Source organism: Pangasianodon hypophthalmus, chromosome 2 (genome assembly GCF_027358585.1).
Source record: "Pangasianodon hypophthalmus isolate fPanHyp1 chromosome 2, fPanHyp1.pri, whole genome shotgun sequence".
NCBI lineage: Eukaryota > Metazoa > Chordata > Actinopteri > Siluriformes > Pangasiidae > Pangasianodon > Pangasianodon hypophthalmus.
The window spans coordinates 23,997,013-24,011,860 of record NC_069711.1 but is presented as its reverse complement, the minus strand read 5'-3'; the positions used below and the strand labels follow the sequence as shown (position 1 = coordinate 24,011,860).

Here is a 14,848-nt window from a genome sequence, read left to right as displayed (position 1 = left end):
CCATCTGAGGCAAACTATGTCATTACCAGACAGTTAAAACATCATCCTCATTTCTTCAATCAACGAGTCACTTTTCTTATAGCATGAATAGAATAAAGCAAGGATGAACCTCAATACTCTCATAAGATCAATTATGTATGTCACATACTAATGTGAGTCATTTTCACCTATGAAAAGCACTGGCTAAATAGGGAACAATCAGGTTTCCTTTCAGCAGATGGCATTGAATGTAGGTCAGTTAATTGTAAACAGTTGACAGTTTTAGTAGTCTCAACTGATTAATTCAATCCTAGAAGAAAACCTGCTCCAGTCTGCGAGAGACAGGACAAAGACCCTAAGCATACTACCAATGTTGTACTACAGTGGTTCAAAACCAAGAAACTAAATGTGTTATAATGACCAAGTCAAAGCCCAAACCTCAATTCAATTGAGAAATGGTCTCCATCTGATCTGACAGAGGTTGAGCAATTTTGCTAAGAAAAATGGGCAACAATATCCACAAGATCCAGATGTGCAAAGCTGATAGACCTTCAAATGTTGTTGTGATACATTATGCAAATCAAATTGTAAAAATCCACTTCAAATTCAAATTCAATTCCAGCACTACAAAGTGTTGAATAGTTCAAGGGGTGAATTCTTGTACACTGTAAGTAAGTAGTAGTGTAAGTTTTATAGTGTGAGATAGTTAGTGATGTACTTTGGTGATTAGTCCAGATGATACCCCATAATATAGAGGAGGAGAAATTGGATACTAAACCTGTGAAACTCTAATAATGATGCTGTTCTTAACATTGTAGCTCTTATTTCTTACCTGTGCATAAATACATTTCATTCATGACAACTCTCAAAATGAATTTAACAGCTTTTATTGAAGGAAATGAAGTGTAGGTAGGTTTGGTGTTGGCGGACTAGATCTGCTACGCTGCTAACTAAATCTATTGACAATGTGCGCCTGGACTGGGGAACCCAGAACTTATTTAGCTGTGACTTAGAGGGTACTCACACTAGGCGATCTGTACCGTGCCTGAGCATGTTTGACATGTTCAGACATAAAGATAAGAGAACAAAGGCCAGTTTGTTTGTCTAATGTGATTGGCCCATGTCCAGGCCTGCTTGAAGAGGTGGGCTTGGGTACAGTTCAGCTGGGCTCAGGCATGGTATGCATCTCGTGTGATTGATAACCGTGACCGGGCAGAACTCGAAACATGACATCAATGATGCGACTGTTCCATTTAACAAACATGGCAGCAAAGGGATCACCTTGGTCCACGGCAGATGATGAATGGGAATTGTAGTCTGTGAGTAAAGCTGCAAATTCCTCCCACAACATCAGCTGCCTCCATAAAAATCTTCTGATATGTGCCTAGATTAAGTGCAAATCACTGGACTGCATAAGCAATAAATCTATTAGGCAATCTAGGCATGTGAAAGGGCCATGTGTCACCACGCCCAACTACTCCAAATAAGCTACAAAGTAAGTAATGTTACAATGATGGATTCCATTGTGTAGTCGCATTGTAATGAAGTAAGCCTGTGAAGGCTTGGAACGTTAAGTGCAAAGTGAGTGCAGTCCAGTGGGGGAGTGGAGAGGGGGACAATCGTGCTTGGACATGGTACAAGGCAATTGGGCCTAGTGTGAGTACGCCCTTAAAGGCTATGTGTACCCGGCTGATGCCTGGGTTTAGAATTAAGTCACTGTCAAAAGGTCATCAGGAGCGGCACATAGCCGGGTTTGCAGGAATCATGACTTCGACAAGAGAGGGCAGAAGACAGAATTAATATGGGATATGATGATGGGGAAACCTTGGTTAAGTTGGTCAGTCTTAGAGTGCTTTAGAAATAAGGTGAATTGGTGGTTATCTAGGACTATGTCGGACATGGTGAGATTGTGAGCAGGGTTAAAGGAAGTAATTTGCACGTGAATTCCCTGGACCTTAGAAAGCCATAAAAAGCAGTGAGGAAAACGGTTTTTAAGAGTGTGTCTGTGTAAAAACTGAAATCCCCCTGTCTGAGATAATGCAGCAATTTGTGTAAAAGTGGTAAGGTAAGACGTAAACGTTTATCTTTAGTTGCAGGAGAAGCCTTCGAAATGCCATTAAGGAGCAGGTGGATGGAAGGGTTTGAAAAGTCTTTCACTTAGCCTTAGCCTTAGCTGGGGCAGGGCTGGGCAGCAGAGGAGGAAGAGTTGGGACAGAGTCGGAAGATGAGAGAAAAAGGTAAACAAATCGTCATGGGATAAACCAGTTGGATGGGTGATATTGTGATTGAACAAGTTTTCTAAAATCCTAGATACTGGCCAGTCGTGGATGGATGCATGGCATTGGGACAGTCAAGCACTCCGGTGTTTGGAAGGAAGAGAGGACAAAGGGTTCAACAGCATAGCCTGGCCACAACAGTTAAACAGAACTGTCATGTCATTGCTAGTATTGGCCACAAAATGGTCAACAAGAACAACTTTAGCCATCAGCCCTAACCTAGTCACATGTCTCAAATTACTCACACCTGTTTTGTGTTTCATACATTAGTATCACTAATTAAATCTATTTAAATTCTGGTTTCTTTGTATTCAGTGTCAAGCCTTAGTTGTGTGTTGTCACAGCTAACTTTGGTTATGCTTAGTCTTGTGTATATTCTACCATGTTCTTGCTTACACTCTTGTTTTTTGTTTGTGACTGGTCCTTGTTTCCATATGGCTAGTTTTGTTTGCATTTTTCCTCAATAACTTGCATCTCCCTCCCAATTCCTGATAACAACCAATAAGAAACTTAGAAAAATAAGTTGATAGTACCGTTTCCTCACAGCTCCAATGTCCCCAGTTCAAGCTTGAGCTCAGGTTATTGTAAAAATGTTCTCCCCATGCCCATGTGAATTTCCTCCAGGGTCACCAGTTTCTTTCCAAGTCAAAAAAAATAACTTTGACTACACAACACTAAATTCTTCTAAAGTATACATAAGTGAGTGAATGTGTGTGCATGGTGCTATGTGATGGACTAGCATTCTATCTTGGACTAGCTCCTGATTCTGTCAACACCAGCCTACTTACAACCATGTCATTAAATATTGCATAAATAATCTCTAGCCTAGTCTGTCCTTCCCTTTTTCATGTGCAGGCAGACATAAGCTCCTACAAATAACCAACTAAACAGAGTTCCAATCTTGTTGCAAATTGATCATTTCATGTGCGGGTCTGAAAACTAAAAAAGCATAATGTGTAAAAGTCAATCATTATTTTGGGCACTGGGAAATGCACCAACAAGAACATTGTTATAAAAGGCAAAACAGATTGACAAAATTGGCTACATCTCATCTCACTGGATCAGCTTTTCATCACAGTAAGAAGCAATAACTGATTAGCTGTAAGATGTTTCAGATTTAATAGATCACTCTGAAGATTGGAAATGCTTGCCAAATTTATTTCAGAAAGAAGAATAAATAGAAAGTTATAAAAGAAACAGGCCATGTCAGTGCTTTTTTTATGATTATTTCTGGAATAAAGGTCATCAGAAAAACTATAGTGTGTCAGTGTGATATCTGTAAGAACTCAAGACTGACAGTATTGGTTAAAAATATGTTGAAACAGTTTCAGCAATGAACTAGCTCAGTTGAATTCCATTCAGTTTTATTTGTGTAGCACTTTTAACAATAGACATTGTCATAAAGCAAATTTACAGTAATCTGGATGTAGATTTACAGTGCATTCAGAAAGTATTCAGATTCCTTCATTTTTTTCATATTATGTTATGTTGCAGCCTAAGGATGAATCAGGCAGGTCTGTAGTAGCCACAGTTATAGAAGTGTGTCAGCATCAGGCACCAGTATCACATCAATATAAATTGTATGCATGTATATATAGCTTGGGAGAGAGAGAGAGAGAGAGATAGAGAGAGACAGAGCAGGTTAATAGGAATGTTCTTATCCTACAGTAGTTTAAAAGGGTGACTGCACTTCCCAAAAACAGTTTTTGCCTAAGTCTCACACTTGCTTCCATAGATAAACTCACCTGGACTCTGTATATTTGTGCTTATGAACATCTACAATCATAAAGACTGCCCTGTGCTTATACCAGGACTCCAACTGCTTCCAATTTATGACATAGGAAGCCAAAAAAATTTCTTCTATAGTGTCACTCTAAAGCAGGCCAAAAAATGGACTGTCCATTGACCCTCCACTAGATCCTCAACAACCTGACTTAATGGAACAACATAAGTCAAGAAAACAAACACAAAAATAGGCTGAAACATTTACTGAATATTGATTTACAAGCTTGATGGTATATAACGAGAAAAAAACCAACATGACTCATCTGTGGCTAAGTTTTGGTCCCAGTACTCTTATTCACAATATACTCATACTGAACATCATTTCAACACACTTGTGTTTGTTTTTACTTTTCTACACCTGTAGTAAGGATTTATAATTTCACTATCCAATGTCACTCAGAAGAGGATGAAATCCATTTTGAGTCTGGTTCCTCTCAAGGTTTCTTGCTCATATTGTCTTTTCTGTGTGTGTTCCATAGTCACCTCTGATTTACTCATTAGGATCTAAATCTACATCCAGATTTCTGTAAAGCTGTTGTCTGACAATGTCTATTGTTAAAGGTGCTATACAAATAAAACTGAACTGAAGAGTCTTTTGAGTATGCATGGTGACACAAAATTCCTTGGTTGGATATTTATGCTGTATTCAACCTTTCCCATTCTTCACTGTATTATAATTCATTTGACTAATTCCAGTAAAACACATTTATCTAGCCATTCCATTCTTTTATTGATCTGGCATGCCATCTTAAAATGGATGGGATTTTGACTCAACAATCAATAAATAAAGATGAAAAAAATATATGTCAGGACATCATGGGTCTTTTTCTGTGGTTTAGAATTGACCCTCTCCTCAGAGATAGGTGTAACCTTTTTGCATAGTATTAACCTTCAGTATAACCTGCAAATAAGGTTTTCCTCCATTTCAAATTGTTGAGTTAGTATATTACAGTACATTATCTGAATGCCCAACTCACATTTCATGAACAATGTTATTTACCACTTATCATAGATGAGTGTGCAGTTCAGAGCTCTGTCTCTGGAAAGATCCCTCGCTTGGTTGCTAAGCTGAACTGGTGATATTGAGCACATTAAATGCTTTGAGTGCAGCTGGGAAGTGATGTTGAAATTGCTTAATAGCAATTTTTTTCCCACAGGTCCATCTCTGATGAGGAACAAAACATTAAAATGAGGTCAGTGGGTATAATGTGTGTGTCAATGAGCATTTACACATAAAATGAGGTATTCATGATAATCCAGTTAGCTCCTGAGATGAGTAAATTTACCCTCATGTGAGCCTCCATCAATAGGTTTCAAATTGCTGAAACTGACCCGAGTTGCTGCCATTTTATTTATGGATTACACTGTCAAGTTTAAATTGCTTATTTATTTCAGTTTCATGCAACAATGTAAAATGTACAATTTTGTACATGTCTTTCAAGCCATTAATCTGAAAAGACATGTACATGTCTTCACAGATTAATGACTTGAAAGAAAACAACTCCATATATTAAAATAATAAGAATAGCCCATTCAATCAGGATTAAAGAAATGGTGCCCTATGAAAAGAGGAAGAGTTAGTGTGTATATATGGGACCTGACACACTGCAGTGGCTGAGCCATATTAGTGGAAGATTTAGAGCATACTGCTAAATCTTCCTTCTAAATCTTAGGCTAGGCTTTCTTTTGCTGCTTCAGTAAATGTAAAACAGCTGCGCTGTGAACGTGCATGGTATTTTATGGGTGATTTATCATTATGTGAATTTATCATTATGCGAGAGTATGAAGAAAATCTCCATTACTGAAACGTTTGTAAATCTGGCAATAATGTTTAGTTCAATTTGGCCTATGAAAGTATTTACACACAAATTTACTGCAAAATTGATAAATGTGGGCTGTTTAATGCTCCTCTCGGAAATATGTTGCTCATTAAGCCAATCCTGAATCCAATACAAAAACAGAATCATGCTACATTTCACTATTTGGGAAGATGTATCTTTTAGTATTTTGAGTACTTAATTTTAAAGATAAATGCTGGACAATTAATCTCATACTGTAAAAATACATACATTAAGTAAAGTAAAAATACACATCGCTACTATTTAAATCATTTAAGTAGAAAATATATTAATTGGACATCCCGTAAATGAAGTGTTTGTTCCTGGGGTAGCCCCAAGCCAACACTCCCCAAACAACTGTGCTGGGAATCATTGGCACTTTTCTAAGCTGATTCCTGGATGAGTTCTTGCTCACCCGCTTTCTCTGCTAATTCACACCATTTAACAGGCATTAGAGCAGACAGTGACCTTGAGCTGGGGCTTAGCACTCAGCTGTTTTTTCCACATTGCTAGGAAACAAGAGACATGGCAGAAAAATAAGCTGACAATTATGTTGTACCCATTTCTGCATCTTTGAATTTACACTAAATATTAATTTGTTAAATGAACTCTAAAGTTTCTATCATATAAAACAGATTGTGTTATTACAAGATGTGTTCTCTCATGTATAAAGATTTTAGATTAGGTATTTATATCAGTCAATGTATCATTAATATAATCTACAGAATCAATCTTGAGAAAATAGTGTTTCTATAAAAGATTTTTTCTATAAAAGTTCTCAAATCAAAATATTCTGTTTGGAAACAGATCTGAACTTCACCTACATTCAAAAAGCTGTCAGTTTATTGTACACTGAACTATGCACAGTGATACACTTTTAAAAATAAAGGTATCATAAAGCGTTTTTAGAGGAAACTTTTTTTTTTTTTTTTGCTCTGTAAAGAATGATTCATGATTCTCTAAACAAATTTTTGATCCATGATTCAAAATTTTTTTCAAGTAATTTTTTTTTATTTATTTCATGTTATAATATAAAAAGAAATGTAACATTCATGGTGTTTTTAGTTCTCTGTGGCACTAACAAAAATCTATCAATCAAAAGGCTCTTCAGGGTGTAATATCCAAATCTACCACCAATCCACAAGACATCCAAATCCAGTTCACTCACCACTAATCTTCTATTCCTTGTTTGACTTTTGCTTCTCTACATTGTTTGTTTATTTTTTTTCATGTACTGTTCTGAATATCTGATCCTATGACCCTTACCTGCTTCTCGTTTATGATTCTTTTTTTTTTTTTTTTGCAGATTTGGATATTTAATAAAAGCTCATTCTTACATCCAACCACTTTCATTTCATGACATAGAAAACCAAAAAATGGTTCTTCTATAGAGTCACTGTAACGAACCTATATTGACACATTTATTTTTAAGAATGCAGATGTGATTAATAACAAGTCCGCTCTTTAATCAAACAGCTTCATTTGCATTTGGTTTGTTGCACAATATAGAATAAGAAAGTTAGTGTCATTTTAATGTTATTATAAGCTCGTTTGTGAATCCATATTTCCAGCTTAATATTATGGTTCATTCCGTGAACAAAAAAGAAATGATTCACCCAAAATATCCAACTTTATATAACCCAATTCAGCAAATTAATAAGATGTGTGACAGCAACATAAAGTCCAAAACGACAATTCACTTGGTGCAATGCAGGGAGAAAGAGCCTTTTTGTGTGGTTGTGTTGTATAAGCTCGAGAGGGCCATGAAAAATGTTCAGTTGTATAAAGTTTATCTAAAATCAGAATGTGCTGTAGGCATAAATCTCACAAGATCTGGAAATGGCAGGCCCGACGCGCAGTCCCTAGAACAAACAGTGTTCTCTTTCAAAACCATTATTCTTAGCAGGCCATATTTGGAGTTGAGTTATGCAGGCTTAAATGAGGAGTTAGTACTCACATCTATATTCAGACCTCAGACTTACATGCTACTTAGACAAACATTGCAATCAAAATCACAACTCCAGTGTCGAATCAGTCTCAAATCTCTTACAGATTCTTCTAGGATTGCACAGTATTTGGCTCCATCCATCCTGCTCTCAAACCTTACGAGTTTCTCAGTCATTGCTGATGAAATTCATCCCTACAACATGACGCTACCACCACCATGCTTCTGCCAAATGTTGCATTTCGTGCCAAGGCCAAAAAAGGCCATATTTTGGTCTCCTCAGACCAGAGAGAACCTTTTAGCACATGTTTGCTGAGTCTCCAAATAGAATTTCATATGGCTTTTTTTTCCAATACTAGCTTTTGTTTTCTTGCCATTAAGCCCAGCATTGTGGAGTGTCCAGGCTATGGTTGTCTGGTAAACAGGCTATGGTTGTCTGCTTCTCCCATCTGAGCTCCAGAGTTACCCTTCAGAAGTACCTTTGTCCTCTTGGCTGCTTCTCTGACTAATGCCTCATATTCAGTCAGTGACTTTTAGTGAACAGTCTCCTCTAGCTAGAGTCCAAGTTGCGCCATATTCTTTTGATTTTTAAGAATGGATTTAATGGTTCTCTGCAGGATTTTTTTATTATTTTTTTTGTTGTTATAAGCATGATTAACCATGATTAATACTTTATACCACAATTTGTTTTGATAGCTCCTTGGTCTTCATGATGCTGTTTGTTTAGCTATGTATGCTAACAAGCTCTGCAGCCTTTCAGAGACAGGTTATTTATGTTGGTCACTTGGCACTTTAATTGCACACTAGTGAACTCCAGACAACTGATTATGTGACTTCTGATTGCAGCCGGTAGCATTGGTCTAATTTAGGGGTTTCACAACAACAGGGTGTGATAGATATGCAACCACAAGCATTACATTTGTATTTGTAAATAATTTTGCAAACTATAAAACTGAATTCATTTGAATTGAATTATGGCCTGCAATACATCATTAACCAGTCCTACTAAACTGGTGATACTATTGAGTTCCTTTGTCACCATGGCTGTTCAAACAGATCAAAAACATGTGGAGAAAAAAACATATATGAGGACACATAAGGTTTATCCTCACATGGACTGAATAATCTCTTTCCTTCAATACTATTACTCTCAAAGCCGCCATCTCTATTTCCAGCAGTTGTGGAGAAACTGTAGGTGGTCCACTCCAATCTTGTTTTGAGGGTATAAGCAGAAAAAAAACTCCTGTCATCTTTCCTCAACCTGACATCAGTGTGTTAGGGTGATTGTCCTTTTCTAGGGCACGTTACCTCAAGACAGGAAATGGTGCCTTTGAAAGAGGAAACAACAGGGTTATTTTCCCACTCAGCAGTCTGTCTCCGTCCATGATAAAGAGTTTCCAAACAGAGGGGCGACAATGACACATAACACATTGCAAGCATCTCAAGGCCAACATCTGCAGAAGTGTCCCTTCCTTATAAAACCATTAATCCCTCCATAACCCTGTTTGATGCACTTTAAAATGTGTTTAAAGGCAATGGGGTTTCATGTCCAGTGACATCACAGGATGTAGGTGGGATTTCCAGAGCTCCTTTTTATTATGACACATGTACACAATGACTGGGTTAGACACATCTGATCCCCTATTCCTTTCTGCGCTGGGAAATAGGGGGCTAAGTTACAGAATTCATTTGTTCATGTGATATTTTATATATTTTGTATCTAGTAGCAGAACTGTGTCTTCATTCTGTACTTTTGTTACATTTGTTCTTACATAGTCCTGATCTTATGAAAAATGTTACCAGTTTGAACAAGCAAGGGCAATGTTCTTATATTTTGTTTGAGTCATAAGAATGCTAATATGAATGATAAACCATTAAGCCCTTAACACTAATCACTGTCCTAAGATCCCATTCTTTTTATAATGAAGTATTAAGAGTGTGTGCAATACCAAAGGAGCACAACAGTCATTTGTATTATTATTACACCACAGTGCTTTTGAATTCTCACTGAACAGAAGACGTAGACATATAACAGCAGCTCTCACAGTAATGTTGGCTGTAATTCAAATCAAAGATTTATATTCAAGCACTTGTTTGAATACAATGTTGTTTCTATAGTAACAGCTTATTAGGGGATTTGCATGGTGGATGCTCCACAAAATTCTAAGACTAATAATAAAAAACACATTAAAAGACAAATTGTTTTTTAACAAAGAAAAATGTATAATTGTTGATTGGTGTATTTAACATTTCTGAAAGGAGTCTCCAGTGTTAGAGCTTTAGTAAAACTTTGGTAACTTTACATTTTCTGTCATGGGAAAGTCTTCAGGACAGAAGGTGTTGCACTTTCTGGTTTCTTGGGAACATGCCAACTTTGTTTTTTTTTTCTCTTATTAGCTTTAAGAATGATAAAGTAGAGAGGCTGATGACGTGAGTACTGTTTATAGCTGTTATAAAATAAGTGCAAACAGGAACTTGTTTTGTGGATGCTCTACAATAGTAACTGTAACTATAAACTGATGAAAGCATCTCTTACTCCTTAAATAATAGAAGAAATTAATCACTGGAATATTCTTGTGGTACAAGAAGAATAAAACATTTTGGGACATGCTGTTGTGGCAGGTTAGGCATTTTGTCTCTTTATGGCTATTCGCTGCTGAAATTTGTTTTCAGCTTGGGGATTGGATAATTAGCACGTATGGCATAGGTAGCGATAGCATATATAATAAGCGGGAATCTGGGGCCTGCTTCCTTTTTTTCTTTCTCTTGGAAGTTGTCTCTAACTCGCAGTTGAGCTGAGCACCCACAACTGAGATTAAATTCCTCTTATAATAACATTGGTTTGTCTTGCGTGTTGTGCTAAATCATTTCTGATTTGGTTTGCTGTGCCTGCATGTACATTTTTGGTGCATTCTCTGCGATAGGCCCCTACATGGTCCTCTAGGTCTCAGCTCTCTGCTGCATCAGGTTGGGTGAGTTTATTTCTTTCTTTCTATTTTTCCTTGTGTTTTTGGTTGTTGTGGTTGATTCACTTTTTTTGGTAGTTGTCTGTGCCTCTGCAGCTGTATACTTATTTACTTAGTTTCTTTTTTTCCTGTCCTTGCTTCTTTTTGTACTTTCTTATTTACCTTTTAATTTTTTAATTTCTTTTGTTGGTTTGGGTTGCAACCCTAGTCAGTTACACAATGCTGAGTTACTGTATTCAATCACCTTACCTGTTTTCCTGACTAAACTGATTATATTATTTGTCTTGAATGATATTATGATTAGATGAATTAATTGTCTACTTTTAACAAATAAAGTATTTTTTTTATATTTTTTCTATCAAAACACGACATATTTTACTCGCTTCTTGATCCAGATTCTCTTTTTAGCAAATATTTCGCTGGGTGAAATTCCTCGGGTGGCATAGTTTCCATTTTGGTTACAGCCTAAAATCTCAGCAACCAGCAACATTTCCTTGGCGCCACACTGTGATTGGAAAATAATCAACTTTGGGGTGGTAAGAGTAACTCTGCTTTGCAGTAGGCTGCATCACACCACCCTCTTGTTGATTATTTTCCTATAATAGCACATATCCCAAGTGTTTTATTCCTTTCTTATAGAAGAAACACCACACTATTACACTATACTTTTCCCAAATGTATTGCTGCAAAATAAGCGTTGTTAAATGGTAGAAGACGTTTCACACTGAACACTTTCTCTGCTAGGTAAAATCTTATATATATTTTTCTCTTTTTTTTCTAGTCTCCACCATTTTCAACCATAAGCAGCAAAGAGATTCCAAAAACAAACACTTTTCCTCTTCTTTCAACCAATAAATATTACACAACATTGAAATGGTACCAGAATTTACCATAAATTGCATTTTTAATTCCCATTTCCCAATTTTACAACACACGCACACACACACACACACACAGTATACAGTCAGAGAGAGAGTGATAGAGAGAAAGAGGAGCAGCTTGAGCCACAGTGTGAGTGGTTGAAAGCAATGATGACGATTTGCTTCCTGCTCTATATAAACTCCCGGCTGCTCCTCCATCGCCAGACTGCTGATAAACTCCCACTACATTTATCTGGATATTTCTAACCTCCTTGGACACACAATGTGCAGAGGACTAGCAGCACTCCCTAATAACTGCCTGGAAAGGTACAGGATTCATCCTAACCTCTTCTAATTACACTGTTTTGAATATATGTTGTGTAATGAAGACAATGTATAAGTATGTGTATTTGTATTTTAACAGAATTATATGTGTACTCGGCAGGGCTAAAGGGTTAAAAGCACGCATGAGCAGCTTTCTGCAGAAGCAAGACTGGAAGCTTCTGTGCTATGCTTACAAACTGAGAAAACCAAGGTAGATAAGCCATTTGCATTTGTGCTTGTGTGTTACACTCATTATAATGTGTGCTGTGCATAAATTGGGACAGTAAGGCTGTGTATGCATGCAGTGACCCGGTATTATGCCTCTTTCTGCAGACTGAACTTGGAGGAATGCTTGACGTGGAAGGAGTCTTTTGAAAATCTGCTATCTAGCAAACGTAAGTGACCTACATAAAATGATTGTTAGAAAAACAGATTAAATGATCTTTAAGTGAATTAGTAATGCAGCAGTGCTAAAATGGGGCATGGGGATGATGTTCGCTCCAGCTTTCATTGGAGTGTGGATGAAATTATAATCATAGTAATGACAGTGTAGTGCACAGATGTGTAATCTGTGTGGGATGTTGCAAGCTAATGCAGTATGTTATACAACTAATCTGTTCTCTCTCTCTGACAGATGGACTATATGCCTTTAGAGCTTTTCTGGTGTCTGAATTTAGCGAGGAGAACATCGCCTTCTATCTGGCCTGCAAGGATTATAAAAACACAAAGTCTGAAGCCAAACTCCAGGCCAAAGCTCAGAGGATTTATAACGAGTTTATTGGAAGTGAAGCTCCAAGAGAGGTGATGAATGTTCTGGTTATATTATATTTCTGTATACTATATTAGATGACAAAATTGTATTTAGAGTCGCACAAACTCACTTCATTCTTTCTTCCAGGTCAACATTGACCACGAAACTCGAGACATTACCCAAGCCAACATCAAGCTCCCTACAGCAACCTGCTTCGATCAAGCTCAGCACCGAATCTACATCCTCATGGAAAAGGACTGCTACCCACGATTCCTCCGCTCCAGTGCTTACCGTGACCTGGTGAGCCAGCTAACCAAAAAGAACACCAAAGCTGCGACCAAGAAAGCCTGAGCAGCTTTTCCCCAAATGTTAAAATGAAGCTAAAGGGATGAGAGAAGAAGTGCTGAACCTCTGATGGACGGGATCCCAGACTTTTTGAGATGGCCCCCGTGCTGATCCTGATGTAGGAGAGCAGGCCTGTAAATGAGGAAGAAGAGGAAGATGGCAGCTTCAGATCATAAACTGTAGCAGCCTAGAGTGGGAGAAGACTTCCACATTGTGTTTCTTTCATGGGATGAAAGAGAAAATCATGGAAAGGACTTGTGTAGCACCTCCGCCATAACCACACCAACATGCTGGGAGCAACCATCCACAATTTGGATATGCAAAAGCTCTTTAAATTACAATAAATACTTTTTTTGACACTTACATTCTGATAAGGAGGCTAATTAAATGACAATTATTTATTTCTATATTTATTGATATATTTATTTACTTACTTTTAATCTAATATACTGTATTTCTTGAAAATAGTGTCTTTTTTGAGAATGTGTGCAATATTTTCTTGAATGACTGTACTCTCTGAAGTGAATATATAAATAAATAAATACAGATGAAACTCCCATATTGTCCTGATTATATGCACTTCACTTTTCTTTGACTTAGCACACATATTCTGTCATTTTAAAAGTAGTTTTAATGCTTAAGTCTACATATGAGACTTCCCACCCTGTGATAAACGAGTCTGTGCTGATTAACTAATAGCTTATTCATATTAACTATCCATTGTTCACTAAATAAATAAATAAATAAATAAATAAATAAACCTGTGGATTTAAAAAATCACCAAGGAAACAGAACAGTTTGAGCCTGGCATCAAACCCGAAAAACACACAGACAGTTTCCTTACTGTTTTTCTCTTCTTGTCATCTCTCATACAGTGGGAAAAGATTTACACCAAGCTGTAAATGAATGCTGATTCTTAGAAAAAGAAAATGCGTCTGATAAGGCATTTGCGTATTTGAAAGTGTATCCACTCTCTCTGTGTTTGCTCAAACTATAACTCACATGGAATTAGCGTAATAAAGCTGCCATTTCCTGGGCTTGTCTAAAGGTAAACATGCTGTGAAGAGAGCTGGCTATTAGTTTTTACTTCCGAAAATGGGACAGAATCAAATCACATCAGTTGTTCTCATGTTCATGTAATACAGTTAATATTCACAACATTATTTCGGCCTACAACAGACATATCACAAAGGCAAAATGTTTAAGCCATTTTGAATCAGAATTGGTAAATATTTCAATTTCATCAGCTAAGAGGCCAGCGACAGATGGTACAGTAGACATCTTTGTAATATTCAGCATTCACCACCCTGAGAACACGCAGACTCTGGTCTAAATGTGTATTATATGTGGGTTTCATTCTAAGCCATGTCTACCACATTTCAGATGTTCCAACAGATTAAACTGCATACACACACACACACACACACACACATACATGTTGTAGAGCTGCAGATCCGATTCTGTCTGAGAAATCCAATCACTAAAAATTGGCATTGAATATGAAATGCCTTTAGAATGTATTAGCTAAGAGTTAATGCAAGTTATGTAACACCAGACTTACAGACGCAGTTTAGATTCAGCATGAAGTTTCAGCAGATTCAGCAAAAGTCGCTGATGCCTGGTCTCAAACAAAAGCATTATAAAATTCTGAAAATGTTAAAGGACTAAGCCACGCTTGTTTTAGTTCAAATCCACCTTTGGGTAGTGTGTTGTAGCAGGTTTGTTTTCTTCCTGAATTCATCCATGTCATAACATCAGCTACATCAACTTCACTTAGAA

The 14,848-nt window shown here is 37.1% G+C and overlaps 1 protein-coding gene across 2 annotated transcripts; it reads left to right on the top strand.

The window, feature by feature from the left end:
• Positions 1-11,888: 11,888 nt before the first annotated feature.
• Positions 11,889-13,679, top strand: rgs16 (regulator of G protein signaling 16). Of its 2 annotated transcripts, none has more exons than XM_026933475.3 (5): positions 11,889-11,976; positions 12,074-12,184; positions 12,307-12,368; positions 12,608-12,774; positions 12,872-13,679. In XM_026933475.3, the coding sequence occupies exons 1-5, from the start codon at positions 11,933-11,935 to the stop codon at positions 13,073-13,075; spliced, it is 588 nt and encodes a 195-aa protein (XP_026789276.1). In that variant the 5' UTR covers positions 11,889-11,932; the 3' UTR covers positions 13,076-13,679. The 2 variants fall into 2 exon arrangements, with proteins under 2 accessions (XP_026789276.1, XP_026789278.1); XM_026933477.3 differs by having other exon boundaries at positions 11,891-11,976; positions 12,095-12,184; positions 12,872-13,673.
• Positions 13,680-14,848: the final 1,169 nt, after the last annotated feature.